This window comes from Bos javanicus, chromosome 13 (genome assembly GCF_032452875.1).
Source record: "Bos javanicus breed banteng chromosome 13, ARS-OSU_banteng_1.0, whole genome shotgun sequence".
NCBI classification, from domain to species: Eukaryota; Metazoa; Chordata; class Mammalia; order Artiodactyla; family Bovidae; genus Bos; species Bos javanicus.
In genome coordinates this window covers 18,265,765-18,291,206 of record NC_083880.1, presented here as the reverse complement: position 1 = coordinate 18,291,206, position 25,442 = coordinate 18,265,765, and the positions used below count along the sequence as shown (strand labels likewise).

Genomic DNA, 25,442 nt, shown 5'->3' with positions numbered 1-25,442 from the left:
GTGTGCCCGGCGGGGCCAAGCAGCCTGCGCAGGTGCCTGGGGACCGAGCGCCCGCTCGTGCTTGGCCCGGGGAGTGCAAGTCTTTGATTGGCCGCCCCCCACCTACCCCACCCCCGCCTTCACTTCTTCCCGGGGTTGATGCTCTCAATTACAGGTAATGCTTGTGATTCAGTGACTTGCAGTTGAGTGCCAGACCCATACTAAACTTGCAGCCGAATTTCTTAAGACAGGGTTACTGTAAACACCTTTTAGCTGTTCTCTCGGTGGATCTCGCTCTCTTCCCGAAGGGAACATTCCATTGTCTTGAGCAAGTAAAGCCTGTGTTAAATTGTTTTTCTCAAAGAAGTTTTTGTGAGGTTGAGGTTTTGGAAGTGCTATAGATTACAGAAGCCCTCAGATGACAGACTTATTGTAAGAGATAGATGGACTTAACCTCAAACACTGCATGTCATTATGATTTTAGGACCAAAGGCATTTTTGTGCATGCATTTATTTTCTAAAAATCATTAGTTGGTGTGTATTTTTCTTTACTAAGCCTTTAATTCCAATTTTCATGTCCAAACATGAGAAACAAATCATAGCAAAAAATGAAATTAAATGATTGGAGAATAACTATATTTAAACATTAAATTTTAAAGTAAAAATGTGCATACATTTTTAACCATTGCTTGTAAATAAGAGAACATTTATCTTTACAGAGTGAACATACTACTATCCTTGAAAAGATTTTTTTCTCACAGTTTTCCCCACAATGCTTATACCTGATTTACCCATTCCAATTTAAAATTTTCAGAATGCTGAAATTTTTAAAATCTCAAACGTTTTTCACAAGACCTCATTGTGTCTTCAGAAATCATTATTTTTGGAAATCTGGTCAGTTCTCACAGAATCAGTTCTGTTTAAAATGCTATTTGAGAATGAAAAGCGTATTTTATTTGCTTTTTTGAGGAGCTCCCAAAACCCAGGGTTTAAGGGGCCTTTTGAAGGCAGTAGTGCAGCTCTGGGCCCCACCTTTGGACTCCCAGTTTCACCCCCTCTCCATTAGGATTTTGAAGGGAGTGGATGGAACTGGATCTTTGACTTGCCAACTTTTTGACCACGTGTCTAAGTCTCTTCAGTCCTGTCTGACTCTTTGTGACCCTATGGACTATGGCCCACCAAGCTTCTCTGTCCATGGGATTCTCCAGGCAAGAATACTGGAGTGGGTTGCTGTTCCTTTCTCCAGGGGATCATCCCCACCCGGTTTGACCATGATGCACATTTGACATCATGCTGCAGTAGACTTTGTGTGTGTGTGTGTTTATATAAAACAAGTACCTTTATATAAAATAGTTTCAAAAATAGTGCTTACGCTCTGTGATATACTTGTGTATTCTATTCTTTTTTTTAATGCCATTCTTGACCCATGAAACTAATGAATTACTATGGTCTACAACTTATAGTTTGAAAAGCTTATCTAGACCAGAATCAGGCTCCAGAATAATGATTGGCCTGGAAAAGGTTTTAGGAGGATCATGGAATTGAATGTGAGAGTGAATATCCATGGTTTATAGAATTATATGATTGATTCTGTTGGTTATACTTTAAATTTTTATCAGAAATAGTTTTTGTCATGGTATTCAGCCTGGATTTCTGAATTGTTAAAAAGTTACAACTTATTCAAATTTGGAAAATAGTATCTTAATTAATATTTGATGCATGAGAATAAGGATATATTTCACCTTTGTGAAAAGGGGCTGCTGGAAAAGGTTTTTGTTTGGAGATTTTCACATGAAAAAATGTTTTGGATCAGGCTGTAACTGCATGGAAAGTATATAGAAATTGCCATTGTGTTATTTTCCCACTATTTTTGAAAAAACATTTTAATGAAATACAATTTTGGATGCTTGTTTCACTTTGCCCAGTTTTATATGCCTATATGAATATGTTGCCTAATAAAATAATTATGATGATACTTTGCATTTATGTAAACTTAAAAACAATCTGTAACTTACTGTTACAAATAAATACAAATGTGGTGAGTGCTATAAGAAAGCTGGCAGAGCATGAGAGACCACAAGAAGCAGCTAACAGGGTTAAGGGATCGGGAAAGTCCCCACTGAGGAAACCATGTTTAGATAGGTGAGAGGAGAAGCACTTTCCATGCTTTGTCATTGAGGTACTGACTGCAGATGATGTTACCCTTATTTGCATCTAACTGAACAGGGATGAGAGTGGGTGAAGCTCTTCTAGCTCACAGAGTTAGCAAGCGATGAACTCTTTTGGATTTTCAGACTCCTTGTTGGGTCCTGTTCACACCATATCATGTTATTTTTTTCTAGAATATTTATTCTTACTCTCCTAGGATGATAGAGTATATATTTGCTATTGTATAGAACTTTAAATTTTAATATTCATAATTTCATCTTTTACATGGACTTTTTTTTTCACTTGAAGAATTTTACTTAATGAACAATTCAGGAAGGTCCCTTATGGATAACTTAATGAAAAATAGTACTGGCTCAATTCTATGGGGTCTATGTGTTACAGGAATTATAACAAATTTGAAAGTGTTCAGTATTTAGTTACATTTACATAGGACTTCATTTACCTGGGAAAAGTGGGGGGCAGTGGAGGAGGGGAGGTTTTGGGTGGTGTGAGACAGCAGGCGAGGACACGCCTGGTCTGGACATTTTGAGTCCTGGTGTGGTGGCAGGGAGGAAGAGGACCAGAAAAGGAAAATGAGGATGCTGTTGCTTTGCTGGAGCCAGGGCAAGCAACCCGTGCTAACCAGTATGACTGCTAAGTCACCTCCATTGCTTGCATTTCTCCAGTGTGTTTGGGATTGGGCACATAGAGCAACGTGACACATGAAGGTAGGAGCTGTGTTTAGAAAAAGAGATCTTTACTCAGTTAATGTGCTCAGAGAACTCAATAAATAAGCAAATGATATCACCAACAATAGGGGTGTTGGTAAATTGTTTCACTCTGGAAGTTATCAAGCTAGGCATTTGGCTGGGTTTCCTCTTTTCTTTGTTAGAAAGAAATAAGCACCTTTGACAGTTTTCTCATCACCAGGCTGATAAGATTGTACCATCTGTTTATTTGTGATTCTCCACCTTTGAGGTTCTCTTTTAAATGACTATACACCTTAAGAAGGATGTTTTCTATTATTGCTTAATAATTTATTCTCTAAGGGGATAGAATATAAAGTATAAATTTTTATAGTAGAAATTTTAAAAGTTTTTTAAGAGGCATATTTTTTAAAAAGCACAATAAGGAATAAGAGCCACACATTTCAACCATTTCTATTACCTAGGTTTGTTAGAAGGGAAACTCCAGGGGGAAATATATTTATGGTTGTTATATGCCTTTGAACTAATATACAGTATAAGCATAATCTGGAATATTGTCTTTCAGAACTTAAGGAAGGGAAGAGGAAGGGAACTAACATTTGCTGAAAACCTACCATGTGCCAGGCACTGTGCTAGACACTTTGACATACATTACAGGGTTTATTGTGAGTATTAAATGAGACCATGTATCCCCATTTTACAGATGAGGAAACTGAACTTGCCCCAAGTCACATGGCTGGTAAGTGGCAGAGCTGACTAGAACCCCAACTCCAAGCCCCATGCTTTTTCTGCTGTACCGTGTTTAAAGCTTGCGAAGAGAGGTATGAAGTTACTGACCAGAAGTGAGAGTTCTAGGAGTTTTCTTTCTCATGAAATATTGATACTAAACCTAAACATTTCTTTTTTTCATGTCAGGAGTTAGATGGTTGGAATCGCACTATAAATAGAACTTCTCTCCTTCTAAAATGCCAGGTTAGATGACCACTACCTAAGGGAAGACTGAAGAAATAGTGCCTTTTATCAAGAAGCCTGAATCAACACATGGCACCTTATCGGGCTTTCCATGGCTTAGTGTTAAAGACTTAGCTATAATAACAATAGCTCATTATGGTCTTATAATTAATATTGCTTATGTTAGACATTCTAAATGACAGTGGACTTTTGCAAAACCCCAGGAAGTTTACATTTTACTCCGTGTGGTACACATGTAAACTCACTAGGCACTTACAGTATCAAAGACCGAGCTAGATTCTAGGGGATACCAAGGTAAAAAAGATGTCCCTGACTTGTCTTTAAAGTTTGCAGCCTTAGAATAAAATTAGTGTATCAATATCTTTTCCTTGTTTTTCGTTGATCATGAGGTTAAAGCCCCCACACATGGTCTACTTATTTTCAGAAATAATGTGTACAGTGAAATTCTGGAATGAAAAATAATTTGGGCACTTTTAGTAGTTAGAAGGAATAGGAATTGGCCTTTGTAAGAATCCATGGATCAGAGTGTGACACCGAAGAATCTAATAGGTTTCTTTGAACTGTGATCCTCAACATCTGACCTGCTTTATTACCACTGAATCACTTCGCTGAAAAGTAAAGCTAAGACAAAAACTTTTTGATAACTTGTTTCAAAAACAAAACTTTTTGACATTTGAATTTCCTTAAAACAAAAGATTCTCTTTGCCCATATCTTACTAACATGCTTACTAATAAGATCATATTTTCAATATATGGAATTCATCTTTGATCCTTATTCAGTAACCATTAGACATTAGAATAGCACCATCACATAAATTATTGGGGATATTATAGGAATTGATGCTAATTCTTACTAATTTACATTAATTCCTATCTGTGGCTTGAACTAATGCACTGCAGGGTGATTTTTTGTTGAAGGAGATAGAATGAATATATTCTAGGTCTGAAAAAGTATAATAAAACTTAGTTTTGTTAGCGAATAATCTACAACTAATACATCCAAATACAACATTCCTTTCCAAGATATCATTTTATAGCTGTATTTTTTCCGGAGCTGTTGCTCAAAATGTTTTAAGAATACTTCTTTAAAAAGTGCCGCTCTTCTTCACGGTGCCAAGTTTGGCCCTTGGAGGGTAGTTTCAGCTTTTGGAAACAGGCACAAGTTTAGAAACATTTCTGGCTTTAAGACCAGTGAATGAACTTTATTTTTTCACCTGCAAAATATTCCTCCCCCTACTCCTTTTCCTTTTTTAAAAAATGGATGCTCTTTAACTTTTGTATATCACATAACCAGTCTGCTCTAACTTACAGTACCAAAAATAGCAGATATATACAAAACTAGAGCAAGCATCCTGAACCCCTCTGGGCCTTGCTGCTAATTTTTATTGCACTCTTTGTGAGCAGTGTTTGGCCAGAGCAACCCTAGACCAAGGTCTGCATCCTTGCCGCCTGCAAATGTCAGCACAGGGACGACACAAGAACTTCTCATTCGTCACAGGCCATTGTTCCAATTTTAGAAAGCCTCTGTCGCCTCCAGCTGTTCTATTGTTTAACCTTTATTAACCCTCAACCACCTTCCCCTGATGTGAGTACAGAGAAAGGAGACCACTGTGGTGTTCTGTGCACCGTTCTAGTTCCCCTGGCAATATGATTTGAAGTTTTTCTTAAAAATCTTAAGGAAGTTAACAGTTTACAACTGATTTTTTAAAATATCTTCTTAAATAATTTCAAAATATTTCAAAATTTTCTGCGACATATAATAAGACATCTGTGTATACAGTGTTTTAAATAGTCACAAAAATAAATTTAGGATTTTTCCCAAGTTTACTAATATTGAATTTTGCTACTGATTGTTATATCTATCACAGTTCCTGTTTATCATGATTGTTTATTAAACTATATACAGAAGGGAGAAATTTATAAGTGGTTTTGTTAATTTTACAAAGATCTTGTTATCTTCACTCAAAGCCATATTTTTATTCTTTCACTTAATTCTCAAGCCCTAGAGGGAAAAAAAACCCTGGTATATATCCAAAAGAAGCACATAGATCATTTTTGATGAACCTTTTAAACTGGTTGGCTATTTTCAGTAATAATATTCCACTTTAGTGAGAAAGTCTTTGTCTCCCTTTCGGGTAAAGTTTTGTTTCTTACTCAATGGGTATAATACATTTCAATGACACATAGTGATGATGCCTTTCATATTTTGATTGGCACTAGGTTCAGACCAATTTTTATAGAATTTGATAACTTTTTAAACCTTTCTTGCATTTAACTTAGAGAGAGCATGCATTTTGCAATATCTCATCAAAATGAATCTCAGATTAACTATGGATCATTCATTCTCAAAGTTGAAAAGTTGGTGGTAAAAAAATGTTTCATGACTTAAATCCATCTGTCCTTTCTAGGAAGCTGTGTTTATGGCAGTGGATAGACAAACTTTGAAATCAGGACACTTTGAGGACTTTTAGTATTCAGTCTGAATACTAAATATTTAAATTTATCACTTAGCTATGATTATATTATAATTAGAAAATGTGTTTTTAAAAAATGATTGCTTAGAAATGTGTTATTATTCCAAGGAACCTAGGAAAGACAAAAATTATTATTCTGCAGAGAAACCAGTTTTAAGTAGAGCTTTCCTGTTTCTTATTTTGTTCTTGTTTTTAAGCGGAAAATACAGTAAGCGAGTATTTTCCTTCCAGCAGCCCAGTTAGTCATCATCTGTTAATAACACTTGCACTTAAAGATTTTCAGGAACTGTTTCAGGTGTGATGTAGGCTATGGGAAAATCTCTTCACTGGGCTATTCAGAGGATACAGATGTTCTGCTTAAATAACATTCTTGCAGTGATGTGCAAGGAGCAGCTCCCACTGGTTTGCTGGTACTGATGATTACATTTTCAGGATTTTTATGAACTGACTGCAAAAACAGTTATCAGTAAAAATTAGATGTATTGATAATACACATAAACTTAACAAATAAATTACATTAATAAACACTTAAAACTCATCCTTTCTAATAATTATATCCATGATCTTGAGGTTATTTATATCTGTTTTGTCTCCATGGTGTGCCCCTTACTGTAGTATGTCTTTCCTCCTCTACATCTAGTGAAGTCACACTGGTAGCTTGAAACTGGCCATGGTGAAAGTGTTCATATCCTGGGATTCGATAAACACTACAGACCAGGGCTTTTTTTCCCTCCTGGAGAGCTTGCGGTTAAATATGTATCAGCACACCACTGATTTTAGGCTAAATGAACTATTAATTCAAAAGTCTCCCTACTTTAGCCTTTGATTTAAAAAAAAAAACTTTCTAAAAAGTGTTAGGGCATTTTTCTATTAAATGTATAGACCATCCTGAGTATCATTGTTCCAAATGCTCATGAGATCTTTCATACCTAAGATTTCTATAATGCCCTGAACAGTCATCTTAAACATTAGCAAGATCACCTCTCACAACTTGTAAAAAGAAGGTGGTTATTTCCAGGTAAACTTTATATAAAATATATCAAGTGGGAAATTGTTTATGACTTGTGCCATTTTGTTTCCTTGCAGCTGCCACTGGCGACATGCCGACTTACCAGATCCGAGCTCCGACTACTGCTTTGCCACAGGGAGTGGTGATGGCTGCCTCCCCCGGAAGCCTGCACAGTCCCCAGCAGCTAGCAGAGGAAGCGACACGCAAACGGGAGCTGAGGCTAATGAAAAACAGGTAAGGCGTCCCATCAGGGACTGCGGCCATGTAGGGGACCTGTCATTTCCTACAGTCCTCAGCTATTTCTCCCATGTTACGTGTTTTGTGGCATTCTGTGTAGACTCCTGCTCTGCTTGTGTTCATAGGTAAGTTTTCTAATCAGAGTTCCAGCCGTGAAACTCTTTCATCAGCCGAGGTACATCCCCCTGTGTTGTAGGGTAATATCTAAATGAAACATTAAATTTTTTTAATGACAACAGAAGGACTTTATTACAAATAAAGATTCATTTTATACTTGGTATTTACTTTGTGAAATAGGTGATAAGTAATTTTAAGCTTCTTAGCAACTATACTCAATAAAAATTAAAATAATCAATATTTTAAAAAATTATCATTATTTAATTTGTCAATTAGTATGGTCAATATAATTATCATTATTATGAAATAAGACATTCAGATACAATGAAAACCTTAGAAAATGGTTCGATGATGATAATGAAGTACTTCTATACTTTATACAAAAAGACTGAAATAAAACGATTGCCTGACTTGTTTTTTATTTATTTTTTAATTGGAGAATAATTGTTTTACAAGATTGTGTTGGTTTCTGCCATACATCAGCATGAATCAGCCATACGCATACATATGTCCCGTTCCTCTTGAACCTTCTTCCCACCTCCCACCCCATCCCACCCCATCCCACCCCTCTGAGTTGTTAAAGATCCTGTAAAAAAAAAAAAAAGCTTCTTTATGAGCAAAATAAATTTGAGTATGAGTTCAGAATTTTCTAAGTCTTTTACATGTAGTTTTCTATCCATTTTGTAACTTCGTTTTTTCTCTATTATACCAAAGTACAGTCTATTCTGAAAAATTCTCGCTGAGTGCAGGGACAAAGCAAGAGGAAGAATTAAAATTACCCACAGCCCCACCACGTAGAGATACCTCCTGTAGTACATATACTTCTAGTTCCCTCTCTCATTTTCTCACATGTTCTTGCATATTTTCTGGGCTTGAAATAACTGAGACAGTCTCTAGGTGCGAGGAATTCTGAGAAGGGTCTATTTTAGCTTTGAGATTTCAGTTTCAGAGCAGGACAAGAGAAAAGCAGATGACAAATGCTTTGAGCAAGTTTTCAATGCTTGTTTTTACCATTTCTTTAACTCGCAGGCACACAGCTTTCACATGAGAATAGGTCTAGTTATTCTCCTTACTTTTCATGGGCTTCCCTGGTGGCTCAGACCATAAAGAATCTGCCTGCAATGCAGGAGACCTGGGTTCGATCCCTGGGTCGGGAAGATACTCTGAGAAGAGAATGGTTACCCACTCCAGTATTCATGCCTGGGAGATCCCATGGACAGAGGAGCCTAGTGGGCTACAGTCCATGGGGTTGCAAAGAGTCAGACATGACTGAGCATACACACATACACATTCTCCTTACTTTACAGATGAGCAGCTGAGGTTCAGAGAGGTCAGGTAACAAGCTGGCTAAAATCACACAGCCCAAACTGCCCAGAACCTGGAAGTGCGTTCAGGTTGTCTTTACCCAGAGCCCACACAGCACTAACACTGAGGTCACCTGCAAGAGACCTTGGTGTCAGCTGCACATTTAGTTGTATGGCCTTACAGAAAGAATTAAAATTACCCATAGCCCCACCATGTAGAGACACGTAGGACTGACTTATTCATGTAAAAGACCTGTTACACATTCTCTCTCTAAAAAGACTAAATTCTTTGGCTGGCATTCATAATAGATACTTAATTGTATTTCTACCAATCCCACGACGGTTTTTATTTTTTTAACAAGCTTGTCAGCGTTTCCTCTTTGCTCTGTATTTCTTCTCCACGCCAAGGATATCTTCAGACAAATGCAAGACCTGAAAGCTGAGCTAACTATTAATAGAAGAAACAGGTGTTTTCCGTAGCTGAGACAACTTAGGAATGTACCACCTACTGGTATGACCATCCAGAGCTTTGTGCCTAGAACATTTGACTCTGGTAACATGCATGCAGACGCACAAAACGTGAAGTATGAATATTTCACTAGAAATAGTCCTGTGCCTAGAACATTTTGACTCTGGTAACATGCAGGCAGACACATGAAACACGAAGTATGGACATTTCACTAGAAATAGTTGACCTTGGTAAATAAAACTTGAAAAATTAGACATCCCACGACACTGCTCTTCAATATTTAAAATTTCCTTTCATGGTAACTTGTTTTATAAAATGACTATCTTCCTTCCAGATCTAGAATTCCATATGATGATTTAATCATGAAAAGCTTGGTATTCAGAAATATATTTTCATTTCTTTGTGAAAGAGTTGAATTATGCTCCCAAACTGCCAAGTGTGATTGGAGTTACTCTTGACTTTGCCATGTGAATCATTTAGATTAACTTAATCTGTGTTTATCAGATTGGGCTCACTTTTACACTTAATTTTTCTGTTAACTGGTTGAGAAGTCTGAGAACATCTTAAATTCACAGGGTGACGGCATTGTTCCCAGCTAGGCAGTAAGGCTTGATCTTTTCCTGCAGTTCATTGGGATTTCAAAGTCTCTCTTCTGCTGACCCTTAATTCCCACAGAGAAAACACAGATAACCAGTTGTTAGTGAGCATCAACTATCCCCAAACATAAAACAGAATCGGCCAAGTGTGTTGCATATGTCAATCCTAGTTCAGGATTGCAGCAGAGGTAACTGGCATTACTGTAGTTGGTAATTAGACATTCGACACAACTTTTGTTTATATATTTGAATTATCTGTTTCAATGTAGGCTTTTTGATACAATGAGTACCCGAAAGGCAGTTCTTCTCAAAGGAATGCTCCAAAATAAAGCTGTGATCAAAGGGTATCTTCTGCAGAGGAGTTAAATGATGTGGTTGCCACCTTCTCCCTCCTTGAAAAAAAAAGAGGAGGAGAGAAAATGCTGGCTGTGTCCATTGTTTTTTGGTGGGGTTACGCGTGAAAGTAGCTGACTCGGCTCGTGGGTTCATCTGTGTGTGTTGCTTTGGCTGCTGGTCTGGCCTTCCTCTGGGCGTGTCTGCACTGCTTGCAGTCCTGGTTTGCAGAGGTATGTCTCATGTCCTTTCCATGATTTCTGTCATGGCATTCTCACATGTCCAGGTTTAAGTTGTCTGAATTACTGAGGGTTGTATTCTGTACCCTGTCTTCTCTCCTTTAATTTTCAAAAGCTGAGTCCTTTAATTTTGGTTTATGAGAATGTGCATGACCTGTTATTCTTATCTGTGTTGTTTTTCCAGCCAATAAATTATTGCTTGCCGTCCCAGTTGATCTTGTCTTAACTGAGATTTAGTCTTGAAGAATAATAACCTCCCATACTGAGGTTTAAGGTTGCTGAGGATTAATTTTTTTAATCATTTTTGATCCAAGTTAACTCGTGATGGAACATGTAGCTTTTGGTGGACAAAGATAGTTAAGAGAATTGAACAGATCTGTAATTTTTTTTTTTGGTAGAAATTCATGTGGGGATGTGTTCCTATCATTTTGGTTACTGAAAACCTCTCTGGTCCCTGTGACCATGGGCCATGTGCCCTAAGGAAACACCTGGTACCACAGATGCCGGGCCAGTTGTTGTCGCTCTGCCATCGCTCCTGCTGGCTGAGGGTGACCACACGCCCAGGCACGTGCTTGGTCACAGCTGTCGTGTGGCTCTCTCCAGACCTGACCGAGGACCGCCTGGTGGTTGAGCCCGGGGGGCCGCTCTGGACTGCGCTGAGAGATTGTTCCCCTTGTCACTTGCCTTGTGTTGGTTCCAGGGAAGCTGCCCGGGAGTGTCGCAGGAAGAAGAAAGAATATGTCAAGTGTCTTGAAAACCGCGTGGCTGTGCTTGAAAACCAAAACAAGACCCTCATTGAGGAACTCAAGGCCCTCAAAGATCTTTATTGCCATAAAGCAGAGTAACTGTCTTTGACTCGGACCTTGTTTGCTCTGAACTCTAATCAAGGCAGGAGGTGCAGCCATGCTACTAATTGCCATGTGGAATGACTTGTGGAAGGGACCCCGGTGACCCTTGAGAACCCAGTTTGGCTTTAGTGTTTGAAATTGAACGAGACCTCTTGTCCCAGGATGGGGAATGCAACCATGATCACACTTCCCAAGCCTCCTTCAGCCTCCTTGTCAGTAGCGTGCATGCGAAAAAATGTTTTGTTTGCCCTTTTGCTTTCTATTTTCTTTCAGGGAAGCTGCTAAAGAATGTCGACGTCGAAAGAAAGAATATGTCAAGTGTCTGGAGAGTCGAGTCGCGGTGCTGGAAGTTCAAAACAAGAAGCTTATAGAGGAACTGGAAACCTTGAAAGACATTTGCTCTCCCAAAACAGATTAGTAGAAATATTTAACTATGAACTGATTACAACCTGTACAGTTGCTTTTGAAGGCAATACAATATATAGCCAGCAAGAATTATGGCTTTTTTTTCCTCCTTTGTATCATTCAGCGTATTTTCTAATCTCTAACATTCCCAAACTGCTTCACTGTACGTAGTTAACTCTTAGCGTAACTTCAATTTTTTTTAAAAAGAGACAAACTGTAAAAAAAAGTCTGTAACAGATTCTTAAAATGCAATATTTCTAAGACTTGTTCCAATGCCACATATTTGCAGTTCCCAATCTCTGTGTCATGAATAGTGTCCTATGCAATAAAAACTTTTTGCAGATCTTTAAAAATCATTTTAGGAAAGGGTGATCAAAGATAAATGCATCCAGCAGTACAATAAAAATAAACCACAAAAAAATACCTCAGGAGAGAATGGAAAGAAAGAAGGAATGGAAAGAATCGAGTGACATGCCTATGTGAAAATAATAGCCTATAAATGAATTTATGGCATTTGCAGATTTTTATATTGGTTGCTTTGTAAAGAAAATATTGTATTGCTGTCCTTGAATGCCAGAGTTGACAACAGTTTTTAATAGAACCATGTTGGTTACACTTTGTAGTGTTTGTGCTCTTTCAACTATCCGAACATTGACTACAGTTTTTACTCTACGGTGTAATATAAAAGATCTTGCAGAAGCTTTTAGTGTTGGTTTGCTCTTAAGGTGATGAAAGGTGACACATATTTTAATACCTGTGCCGAGTTACAAGTTCAAATTGTATTTGCAGACCTTCATGGGCTCCACTGCCCATTTCCACAGTGGGCCGTATTTTCTGCCATGTGTTTTCTGCCATGTGTTTTCTGCCATCGTCTCAGAAACCCAGCCCCAGGGCTTAGCTGTATACAGCGGAGTAGCTCTGAGAGATTCAGCTGGTGTGATGGACTAGGCCTCTCTGCACGTGGTCTGGAAATCTCCTGCTGGTGACCCTCTATTGTGAGTTGTGGCTAACAACCATGGGAGGGTTTGGTTTTTTGTTGTTTTTTTTAAATATTTATTTGTTTGGCTGCGTCAGGGCTTAGTTGCGACACGCGGGATGTTTTGCTGCTTCATGGACTCTCTAGTTGTAGCAAATGGGCTAAGTTGCCCCACAGACTGTGGGATCTCAGTTCCCCAATCAGGGATCCCATCCAAGCCCCTTGCATTGCAAGGCAGATTCTTAACCACTGGACCACCAGGGAAGTCCCACCATAGGAATTTGAAAGGAAAATCTAAGACAACTCAAGAGTTTATTTTTCACTTTGAGATAGCTACTTGTTAGATCAAATACTTTTGAGTCAGCACTTTCAGATGAAGTTCATTACGTCGAATGGGTTATTACTGGTATTCACATCTCATCCTACTTTTATAATAAAAAACCTCGAAGACATGTGTAAGCCCAAAGCCCTGACCGCAAGATACTCTGTCACCTCACTCACTCATGGGACATCTGCTGAAGGCCTCCTGTGGGCTGGACTCAGCTTAGTTTCTGCTGTAACTCCCGACCTGTGAAGGCTGCCCCTCCCCCAGTTTCAGCAGTGGAGCTGGCTTCTGTGTGCAGTGTGGGGTGCAAGATAGGAGGCCGCTGTGTGGCATCTTAGTGCCACCCCACGTCATCATCCCTTATCTGTAACTCCCAGGAGGCCAGGTGCACCGTTTGCAGCTTTCTCTAGAAATACTTAATCCACCCAACAGAGCCTGAGCTCTGAATCTCTCTTATCTCAATGTTTGTCTTTCATTCTACAGAGAAGTAAGATGAGGAAGGAAGATAAGAAAGAAAAGAGGAAAGGAAAACCCCAGGTTTCAAGTGAAGGAGAAGGGTGCTTGGTACTCATGCAGTTACCATTCACTCCATCACTCAACCTTTCATTCAGTTGCTCAGAGTCTGTGTAAATGAGATGTATGTTCAGAAGTGTGGACACTGAGGGGGTGACCCAGGGATTGGCAGACAGGGCGTAAACAAGTGGATGCAGGAGATGCAGTAGGTCAGAAGGGGAGGCAGATGTGGGCGGAGCCAGACGGGGTCTTCCTGAAGGAGGCAGACTTGGGAGTGACTGGAAATGCAGCGGTGAGGATGTGTGTATCTAGATGGGGTACGGAGCAGACCCCCTCCTAGGAGAAGAGTCAAGGAGATGGAGGAGGTGAAATTAGGACTCATGGAGGGGGAGTCCATTTGGTTCGACAGCAGCTGTGCGTATACATGTGTACCCCACTCTGTCATTTCAGGGGAAGGAGATTGCATCTGACTACTTGGGACCCCCAGATAGCCAATGCCCCCCCCTTTTCCCCAGTAGTTTAAACATGAGGAAATGTTATCATCTCATGAGACACCAGGCCCAGAGATTCAGTGGCTCAACACGGCCTCACGCTCATCAGCTCCCTGTGTAGGCTAGCCTCCCAATCCTGGTATCGTTGCCTGGATACAAGCACCAGAGGGCAGCCGGCAGCACCTCTTCTGGTTGTCCTGTCTTCAGAGCAAAGAAAACCTGCACAGAAGACCTTCTGCAGGTCTCACCAGCTGAGTCTCACCTGCCAGACGCTCGTCACCCCCTTCCGCAGCTGCTCACTGGCCTGGAGAGTGGAGTTAAAAGCTTTGGATTCCTAGTGAGGATGCAACCTCTGGGGCTGGGAGGGCGGCCAGCTTCTGTGAAGCATATGGCCAATTGGTGTTGAATAGAACTGGATTCCAGAAGAGCCAGGTGTGGGCAGCTAATGGGGTCTCCCGTATTGGTGATGTGTGAGGCTGCAGCTGGCCAGGGGTTGGGGACCTTGGTGGGACTTGAGGCTGGAGTTGCACAGGACTTCCCCAGATTCTGGCTTATCTGATTTGTACCTTGGAACCTCATCTTTTGCTGCTAGATTAGCACAATGTGCTAGCTCTCCACCCAGCATTAGCAGATACTGCCTGCAGCCTCCTGGTAGATGGAGCCAGAGGTAAGTTGGAAGCTGTGTGAACATCGTTTGTCTCATGCAGCAGTGCTGCATGGAATCCAGAACTGTCACTGTGTTTGTGACTTTATTCTTTTAATCCTAAGAGTTTCTGCACCTGGACTATTTGAAATAGAAATTATTGACCCTAGGTTGGAGGATTACACCACCTTGTCAGATTTAACTAGGTGGCTTGTGACTTGAAATTGCTCAAAATGGAAGCATAGAGGGAGGACATTGCTGGGTGTGTGGCCAGGAGCTCTGCACTTACCCGAAGTAGCACCATTTGTATCAGCAGCCTTGCCTCTCTGCTTCCTTCATCAGCTCTTCTTATGTCCAGTAAGGCTGTGCCTTTGTGCCTAAAGTACATTTTTAAAGTATGAGGACTCTTGAGACCAACACACTGCTTCTCTAGTCCTCAACCAAAAATCATGGCGTGATTTGGGCACATGTGCGGCACAGGCTGCCCCTGAGACTCAGCCAGCCCTGCTGAGTTATCAGCACTTCACAAGCTTCTCGGCAGCTGAGGTGCCAGATCTGAGGTGCCGCATCTGAGGTGGTCCTAGAGACACCCAACCCCACGCCAGCTACTCAAGCATGGCACAGTTTAATCTTTATGCTTTGTGGGTAAGCTTCTCTATAAATCCATTTTCTCCTAAGCACATTTCATATTCCTACATTTCAGAATTACAAGAATTACAAATGTATTTTTTAAAAACACAAACCATTGTTAACACAGTGTTTGTACTTCAAAGATTTATTTTGCCACAGGATACTGTGTGATGACTTATGACGAGATTTAAGATAAGTCTGTTCACACATAATTCCATCAAAGATGTAAAATCGCTCAGTCCAACTCTTTGCGACCCCATGGACTGTAGCCTACGAGGCTCCTCCATCCATGGAATTTTCCAGGCAAGAGTACTGGAGTGGGTTGCCATTTCCTTCTCCAGGAGATCTTCCTCACCCAGGGATTGAACCCAGGTCTCCCACATTGCAAGCAGATGCTTTCACCATCTGAGCCACGAGGGAAGCTCATCAAAGATGGAAAACTAATAAAACAAAAGTAACCTTGCATTCTGTTACAGTAGGTTGTATGTGCTTAAATAAAATGCAACCCTTCTTATTTCTAAGCCAGTCTTAGTTTTCAGGAAGATAGAGGTTTTTGTTTTTTCAGATTTCCTTATTAAAAAAAAAAAAGTCTGCTTGTTTGTAAATAGTACCAAAGCTCAGTGTGGGTTGCACTGCACACACTTCATTACCATTTGTTTTTACTTTTTTTTTTATTGTTTGGCCGAGGGATCTTAGTTCCCTGACCAGGGATTGAACCAGTGACCCTTGCTTTGGGAATGTGGAGTCTTAACCACTGAACCACGAGGGAGTCCATGTTCTTGCTTTTAATCCAGATCTTTACCTTTCCTGGGCCATTGATCAGATTTGGAGATAAAGCCTTGCTCCGAATCTATGAATTCCTTGGATCTTTGTGCAGAAAGAGTCAGAGTCTGAACTTAACACCCTTTCTCCTCCCCTCTGTGCCCCCATGGCTTCTGCCCACAACCCTGAGGTCTGGGGCGGGGGATGAGGAAGCCTGTGAGGCTCGACTTTCAGCTCCCCGACTGTCCGGAGGGAAGGTGTCACCTTTAAAAAATAAATTGTATCCTTTTACTTTTCAGAAATCAACTTTAGTTTTTAATATAGGTAAGACATATTTGAGGTTGAAAATTCAAAGGATACAAAGGTGTAGAGTGCAAAGTCTGCTTCCCATCCCTGGCTCCCGTCACCCGGGAGGCAACTGCGGTCACCAGTTTCTTTTTTGGGAAAGAGATTCATGGATGATGCCTCCTGTTTCCTTAGGTCGCTGTGCCGTATTCAGGACTGTGATGAGAGGTTTCTGGAAAGAGACCTGCGGGGTCAGGCAGGATGTTCATCGCTACAAGTGAGAAAGGGTCTGGAAGGAGAGAGGGTCAGGGCCCGTGGCAACACTGGCACTTCATGGACTCTTCTGTTACATCCCGAGTCCTGTGGAGGCTCCAACCACACAGCTGTTATCCAAAGCAATGGCTGCCATTCACTGAGTGCTGTCCCTGTGCCCAGCACCAAACTGCATGCCACACGGGCTTATCGCACCTAATTCTCATCAGTATTGGTGCTTTTACCATCACCCCCATCTTGCAGACGAGGAAGTAGACTTGGAGAGGGTAAGTGACTTGCCCAAGGTCACACAACTGCTAGAGCTCAGGGCCGAGAGCAAACCTGGCAGCGAGCAAGGGAGCCAGGACCCAAAGCAAGAAGGTGGCCGGAGGGCATGCGTGCTGGCCAGGTGGGTGGTGGCTGGAGACACTCTGTGGCCCCACTGGGTAGACTTAAGAACGCCTGAACCCTTCCTGTTGTAATGAACAAGAGCATGCATCCATTTCTTTTTAAAACCTTTTCTTTTATATTGGAATGTAGCCAATTAACATTGTTGTGATAGCTTCATGTGCACAGCAGAGGGACTCAGCCATACATGGACATGTATCCACTCTCCCCCAAACTCCCCTCCCATCCAGGCTGCCATACAACACTGAGCCGAGTTCCCTGTGCTAGACAGGAGGCCCTTGCTGGTTATCCGTTTGAGAGCATGCATCCATTTCTCTCTGGTGTTTAAAATCCATGAAGCCAGTCAGGAGAAAATGGTACTACAGATTGAGGATTAGATGTTGGGATATCAAAGCTGCAGACTTACACATTGGAATAGAATCCCCAAGCTAAAAAGAGGTGATAAAGGTGTAACTTACTGCTTTCATTTTATAGACAAGGAAACCAGATTTCAGGTTGACTTATTTAAATGTTGATAGTTACTGGGAATGGTGAGATTAGAAATACTCAGAACTCTTAACTCCATTACCACAATGCCTCTCTTTTTTTATAAACTGGATTTTTTACCAGCTTTTGGTGAAAGCATAGTTTTCTGAGAAACCATTTGCCGTTGTGACCCCTGAAACAGTGGGAGGCTGCCGGACCTTGCTGGATCCATCCATCTCTGACGTGGTACAGAATTCATGAGCAAAATGCCCTTAGACTGAAACTGGCCTTAATGAAGGAAGGGGTGTCTACTTTGATCCGGATCATGTAGGTTAAGATTTTGACACCTGAAGACTTTATTTAGACAAATGTTACTTCACTTACAGTTATTTATGAATATGCTCAAAATGTGACTGAAAATTTTCCAGCTCACAAGTCTCTGCCTTGCTCAATCTTAACACGGCTGCACTGAGTAAAAGGAAGTATTGCCAGCCCAGAAACCACTGTGGTTTTCAATGCCTTAGAAGATTTACCTTCCCATAACCCGACTTATTGATTTTACTTCTTCAAAGGACTAAATTAGTCATAAATAAGAGAGACTATACTCCTTTTAGAAGATTTCTCTCCATGTTAACTAGTTATTTGAAAAGTTTTATTGATTATTTTATCTGATTTTTTAAATCAAATTTGTTATTTTAATAGTTTTATTGATTTTTATATAATTAGATGGACATTTTAAAAATTCTTTTAAATTTACAGTTTTAATGTATAATAACTATACAAATTAAAGTTTATATAACAGAACATATAACTAGTCCAAAACCAGTTTTAAAGGACTTTAATATTTGGAAGGAATGATGCTAAAGCTGAAACTCCAGTACTTTGGCCACCTCATGCGAAGAGTTGACTCATTGGAAAAGACTCTGATGCTGGGAGGGATTGGGGGCAGGAGGGGAAGGGGACGACAGAGGATGAGATGGCTGGATGGCATCACTGACTTGATGGACATGAGTCTGAGTGAACTCCAGGAGTTGGTGATGGACATGGAGGCCTGGTGTGCTGGGGTCGCAAAGAGTTGGACACGACTGAGCGACTGAACTGAACTGAATATTTCCAATAGGACTAAATTTCTAGTTTTCTTATTGAAGATTATTGTGGTGTGAGGGTTTTTTTTTTTTTTTTTTTACTTGCATATCAGTTCAGTTCAGTTGCTCAGTCATGTCCGACTTTTTGCAATCCCATGGATTTCAGCACACCAGGCTTCCCTGTCCTTCACCAACCCCTGGAGCTTGCTCAAACTCATGTCCATTGAGTCGGTGATGCCATCCAACCATCTCATCTTCTGTTGTTCCCTTCTCCTCCTGCCTTTAATCTTTCCCAGCATCAGGGTATTTACCAATGAGTCAGTTCTTCATATCAGGTAGAGTTTCAGCTTCAGCAAATATCATCGGTTAAATGATTTGATAGCTATGATCACTGTAGATTTGCATAAGCAAATATTTGAAAAAATTTCCTTATTCCTGCTACCTGACTTTGGTGCTTGGTAACTTCAAACCCCTGAGGCCCAGGACACAGGAATTTCTGTGGTGAGAGGCAGCCACAGTCAGCATGGTTGCTGATGGAGATAGGTTTGATGGAGATCTTTGGAGATAGGTTTATGGGAAAATCCTTCATGTTTGTCTTGGCTGACACTCTGTGGCCATAGAGTGTACTGCAATGAATTTGGCGTGTGGGAGTAACTTTATTGAGATATAATTCACATGCTGCAATTCATCTAGTTCAAGTGTACAGTTCAGTGACTTTTAGCTGTGTAATCATCACCACACTCTAGAAGTTAGAGCATTGCCACCACTCCACTAAGATGGTTCATGCCCATTTATAGTGAACTAACTTGCTTTTATTTTGCTTCCTGTGATATAAAGAATGGTAAGAAATCCAAAAATCAAAATGGCTGTCTGAGGAGGCCTTAAAAATAGCTGTGAAAAGAAGAGAAGCGAAAAGTAAAGGAGAAAAGGAAAGATATAAGCATCTGAATACAGAGTTCCAAAGAATAGCAAGAAGAGATAAGAAAGCCTTCCTCAGCAATCAATGCAAAGAAATAGAGGAAAACAACAGAATGGGGAAGACTAGAGATCTCTTCAAGAAAATTAGAGATACCAAGGAAACTTTTCATGAAAAGATGGGCTCGATAAAGGACAGAAATGGTATGCACCTAACAGAAGCAGAAGATATTAAGAAGAGGTGGCAAGAATACACAGAACTGTACAAAAAGATCTTCACGACCCAGATAATCATGATGGTGTGATCACTCACCTAGAGCCAGACATCCTGGAATGTGAAGTCAAGTAGGCCTTAGAAAGCATCACTACGAAGAAAGCTAGTGGAGGTGATGGAATTCCAGTTGAGCTATTTCAAATCCTAAAAGATGATGCTGTGAAAGTGCTGCACTCAATATGCCAGCAAATTTGGAAAACTCAGCAGTGGCCACAGGACTGGAAAAGGTCCGTTTTCATTCCAATCCCAAAGAAAGGCAATGCCAAAGAATGCTCAAACTACCGCACAATTGCACTCATCTCACACGCTAGCAAAGTAATGCTCAAAATTCTCCAAGCCATGCTTCAGCAATATGTGAACTGTGAACTTCCAGATGTTCAAGCTGGTTTTAGAAAAGGCAGAGGAACCAGAGATCAAATTGCCAACATCTGCTGGATCTTCGAAAAGCAAGAGAGTTCCAGAAAAACATCTATTTCTGCTTTATTGACTGTGCCAAAGCCTTTGACTGTGTGGATCACAATAAACTGTGGAAAATTCTGAAAGAGATGGGAATACCAGACCACCTGACCTGCCTCTTGAGAAACCTATATGCAGGTCAGAAAGCAACAGTTAGAACTGGACATGGAACAACAGACTGGTTCCAAATAGGAAAAGGAGTATATCAAGGCTGGATATTGTCACCCTGCTTATTTAACTTCTATGCAGAGTACATCATGAGAAATGCTGGGCTGGAAGAAGCACAAGCTGGAATCAAGATTGCCGGGAGAAATCTCAATAACCTCAGATATGCAGATGACACCACCCTTATGGCAGAAAGTGAAGAGGAACTAAAAAGCCTCTTGATGAAAGTGAAAGTGGAGAGTGAAAAAGTCAGCTTAAAGCTCAACATTCAGAAAACGAAGATCATGGCATCTGGTCCCATCACTTCATGGGAAATAGATGGGGAAACAGTGTCAGACTTTATTTTTTGGGGCTCCAAAATCACTGCAGATGGTGACTGCAGTCATGAAATTAAAAGACGCTTACTCCTTGGAAGGAAAGTTATGACCAACCTAGATAGCATATTCAAAAGCAGAGACATTACTTTGCCAACAAAGGTCTGTCTAGTCAAGGCTATGGTTTTTCCAGTGGTCATGTATGGATGTGAGAGGTGGACTGTGAAGAAAGCTGAGCACCAAAGAATTGATGCTTTTGAACTGTGGTGTTGGAGAAGACTCTTGAGAGTCCCTTGGACTGCAAGGAGATCTAACCAGTCCATTCTGAAGGAGATCAGCCCTGGGATTTCTTTGGAGGGAATGATCCTGAAGCTGAAACTCCAGTACTTTGGCCACCTCATGCGAAGAGTTGACTCATTGGAAAAGACTCTGATGCTGGGAGGGATTGGGGGCAGGAGGAGAAGGGGACAACAGAGGATGAGATGGCTGGATAGCATCACTGACTCGATGGACGTGGGTCTGGGTGAACTCCGGGAGTTGGTGATAGACAGGGAGGCCTGGTGTGCTGCAATTCATGGGGTCGCAAAGAGTTGGACATGACTGAGCGACTGAACTGAACTGAAGATATCATTTGTAATTTGGGATTTCATCAAAACCAGGAGATAATTTTTTTTTTTGGCTGCATCACACACTTTCTTGGATCTTAGTTCCCTGACCAGGGACCAAACCCATGCCCCTTGCTGTGGAAAGTGGAAGCACAGAGTTTTAATCATTGGACCACCAGGGAAGTCCCCATGTATTTTATGATGACAGTCTGGAGTTGCAGGAGAGAACCTGAGGCAGCCTACCGTTGGGCTGAGTTTCATTATAAAGATTGCCCTCATGTAGTAGCTGTGTCCTCACAAATGACTGGAACCCACAGGTGAGCCCCAGGGGCCAGGTAGGGAAGCTTCAGGGAGAGGTTGAGGGTCCCCTGGGAACTTGCATAGTGATCATTTCACCTGGTCAAGTTAAAACAAAGATGTCTCAGGATACTTGGAGCTTAAACTGAAGTGTTATCTGATCAGACTCTGATCTGATTTCTTCTGGAAACTTAGAGGAAAATTTCTAAAGAAAAAAGGACAGGCCATAGTAAAATGGGAAAAATACTATTTTTTTGAGCCTTTGATCCTTAGAATTCTCATTTGTCAAGTGAGATGCAAAATATGATAGAAACACATAAATTGCCAGATTAATGTATTTGGAGCATACTTATACTAAAAAAATTTTACTAAATTTTATACTAAAATTATTTTTAATCTGAAATTTAAATTGTATTGAGTACCCTGTAATTTTATTTGCTAAACCTGCCAACCATATATACAAACCTTAGTCATTCTTCAAAAAATGTTATGTGGCAGTCTGGATAGAAGGGAAGTCTAGGGGAGAATAGATAGCATGTGTGTGTGTGGCCGAGGCCCTTTGCTGTGCACCCGAAACCACCACAACATTGTTGAGTGGCTGTACTTCAATATAAAACAAAAGGTTTAAAATGGAAAAGATTCCTTATCCACTTGAAAAAAAACCTTAGTCATTCTTCAAAACATGACTGTCGTATTTGCTAAAAATGCATATATTCTCTTCGTCAGTTATCCACCCCCCCAAACCTTCCTAGGAAAAATGACTATGTTTGAAGAGGAGTTTTAAAGGTGGCACGAGTGGTAAAGAATCAGCCTGCCAGTGCAGGGGACACAAGAGACGGGTTTGATCCCTGGGTCGGGATGATCCTCTGGAGGAGGAAATGGCAACCCACGCCAGTATTCTTGCCTGGGAAATCCCATGGACAGAGGATCCGGCGGGCTACAGTCCATGGGATTGCAGAGTCAAGACAGGAAAGCACACACTACTGCATATTATTATTAAAGAACAGATGAGAGCCTATGAAAATTCCAAAACTGACCACTCAGTTCAGTTTAGTTCAGTCGCTTAGTCGTGTCCGACTCTTTGCGACCCCATGAATCGCAGCACACCAGGCCTCCCTGTCCATCACCAACTCCCAGAGTTCACCCAAACTCATGTCCATCGAGTTGGTGATGCCATCCAGCCATCTCATCCTCTGTCGTCCCCTTCTCCTCCTGCCCCCAATCCCTCCCAGCATCAGAGTCTTTTCCAATGAGTCAACTCTTCACATGAGGTGGTCAAAGTACTAGAGTTTCAGCTTTAGCATCAGTCCTTCCAAAGAACACCCAGGACGGCTCTCCTTTAGAATGGACTGGTTGGATCTCCTTGCAGTCCACTAGATGGAGCCAAATTGTTAAACAGAAATAACAGCCCATCCCCGGGTCCGCTTAGTCTCAATGGCATGTCAAAATGAACCCTATTTGAGAATCACTGTTCTGAAAGAGATGGGTTTTTAACTTCCTCAAAATAACATAATTAACGTATCCAATGTCTAAAAAAGGTATCAGACAACATATGCTTTTCAACAAGAGTATGCTTTGCGTTAAACATTTCCCATTTGCCTTGAATGGAGATGGGGAGTAGAAGGGAGAAGGTGCAAAGTCACAGGAAATACCCAGGTAACAAGCCCTAAGACTGACGATGTAATGCACTGAACCTAAAACTGCAAATCAGAATCAAATACCAGGAAAACAGTGTAGGAAATCGCCAAGCTCCATTCTCTCCACCAGTGGGATGTTACCTTCCCGGCAGTCCTCTGACTAGAGGGCGAACCAACTCATTTTGCTGTTGCTTCCTCTCCCCAGACCTGGAAGAGATGGGATTTTTCTATTTTCCTTTCCTGTTTCAAGGGACTCCCTGGCACTCTGGTTTAAAGTAAACTTCTGTTTTACCCTTGCATTTTCCCACAAGATCATTAGTGTTAAAAATCAAGCTCTTGTAATAATGTACCAGCCAGCCTGGGTTTGCCCCTGGAAATACAAAGAGCATTTGGAATTTAGAAAGTCCTGTCTCTTTTGAAAGCCTGATTTGCAAGTTTGTGATCTTAAAAATTCTCGATAGCAAAGGCTAGACTGCACAAACATGTTTTTCTTTGTATTCTAGAAGAATCATAATTCTGCCTGAGACAAATAGATGCTACCAACAGGGCATAGGGAGGTCATGTACATGGAGGTACAGGGAGAGAAGGACATCACCTAATTAAAAAGTAATATCCATTATGATTTTTCAGCATGACAGTGAAGCCAGCTTTATCAAGTACTTTCTAACACCTGATGTTTAGCCAGTAGTTATTCAGATCCAAGCAAACAGAAATACATCCTACCTTTAATTTTATTACAAGTTAATCACTAAAGGGATATTGCCTATAAACCTAAATCATACATAATGGCCCATCTCTGGGAACCCTGCCTCCCAGGTAATGAGCATTATGCTAAAATACCTTTGTTTAGCTCCCAGGAAACATCCTAACCAGACCCATCTGTGAATGACTTCAGGGAGAAAGAAATTAACACATCCCCTCCAAAGGCTGACCGGAAACAGGAAATGTCTGACTTTACTCTCTCCCTTGTTAGTATAAAAGAAGCCTGAATGCTAACTCCAGACAAGCTGCTTATTTGGAACACATCCGTTATTTTTTTCAGGCTTCTGGCTTTCCTCTTAAAGTTGCTATTCCTCGCCCCAACAACTCATCTCTTGACGTACTGGTCTGTCATGCAGTGAGCAGTACAAGCTTGGACTCAGTTAACACATGTACATTTTCAAGTGAGATGGACAAATATCCCTGCTATTTGGAGGTCATCTGTTGGGGCCACTCCAGCCATCCACAAACACTAGAACAAACAGATGTTCTCTGTTTCTCAGTGGCTGAAGTATTATAGAAGAGTCTAAGTGGCAAAATAATTGTTCTAAAAGAATTTTTCCAAATGACTACCCACTGTTAAAAATTTCAGCACTGTAATAAAGAACTTGCTAGGAAACTGGGGTTGTAACAGTTATGTTTTGGTAGTTAAGTGTTGCAGAAAGTTGAATAGTGTTTTGCCATTACACAGCAGAAACTATACATCTGCAGAAAGAGAAACGAACAAAATGAGAAAAGCAAACGCCATTATTCTGAGTTTGCAATAGTAAGGGGGCCAGCCACCGTCACTGGTGTTTCGGTGGAGACTCAAAGGTGGGCAAGGAGTTGGGAAAACTTTGTAAGATGGAGAAAGGGAGGTTTCAGGTGTGCCTGACCAGAGGCTGGTGGCAGGGGGCAGCTGAAGGTGGATAACCTAGAACCAGGGATCTTACGTGATTGGTTGGGGGTCAGATTTGACTACCTCTGGCTGGCTTTAAGTTGGAAGCAGGGGCAAAATTAGGAAGGTGTGTCCATTATTCATCAAGCCCTAGCCATCTGAGGCCAATTGTTACAGAAGTTACTATTTAGCTTCCTGGCTTGTTGCTAGAGACAGCAATCTTGCTTCCTCTAAGTTTGATTTCAAGGAGGCTGGCTTCTTGGGCTGGTTACTATGGATAAGCGGTTGGTCTCTGGGGTAGGTGGCTGCAGGTCATGGGTCAACCTATTGCTCTGATGGTCTGGCCATTGGGTTTCTGTACATTCAGTCTCTCCCATTCCATTCCTTAATCTGTAACAGAAAAAAAAAAAAAACTAAGCAGATACACTCAGATGTTGATGAGAGATAAAAATTAAAATTTTAATCATAATG

At 41.0% G+C, this 25,442-nt stretch overlaps 1 protein-coding gene across 41 annotated transcripts in view; it reads left to right on the top strand.

Moving 5' to 3' along the window:
* Positions 1-25,442, top strand: part of CCNY (cyclin Y) — a 204,536-nt gene that overhangs the window by 55,355 nt on the left and 123,739 nt on the right. For 7 of the 41 annotated variants that reach the window (XM_061435861.1, XM_061435832.1, XM_061435822.1 and 4 more), the window contains 3 exons: positions 3,538-3,573; positions 7,367-7,523; positions 11,706-12,452. In XM_061435861.1, coding sequence (XP_061291845.1) covers positions 3,538-3,573; positions 7,367-7,523; positions 11,706-11,850 — 338 coding nt within the window. In that variant the 3' untranslated portion in view covers positions 11,851-12,452. Of the gene's footprint in view, positions 155-3,399; positions 3,574-7,366; positions 7,524-11,284; positions 12,453-25,442 lie in introns of those variants that run through there. The other 34 variants (XM_061435818.1, XM_061435814.1, XM_061435815.1 and 31 more) reach the window with 12 other exon arrangements.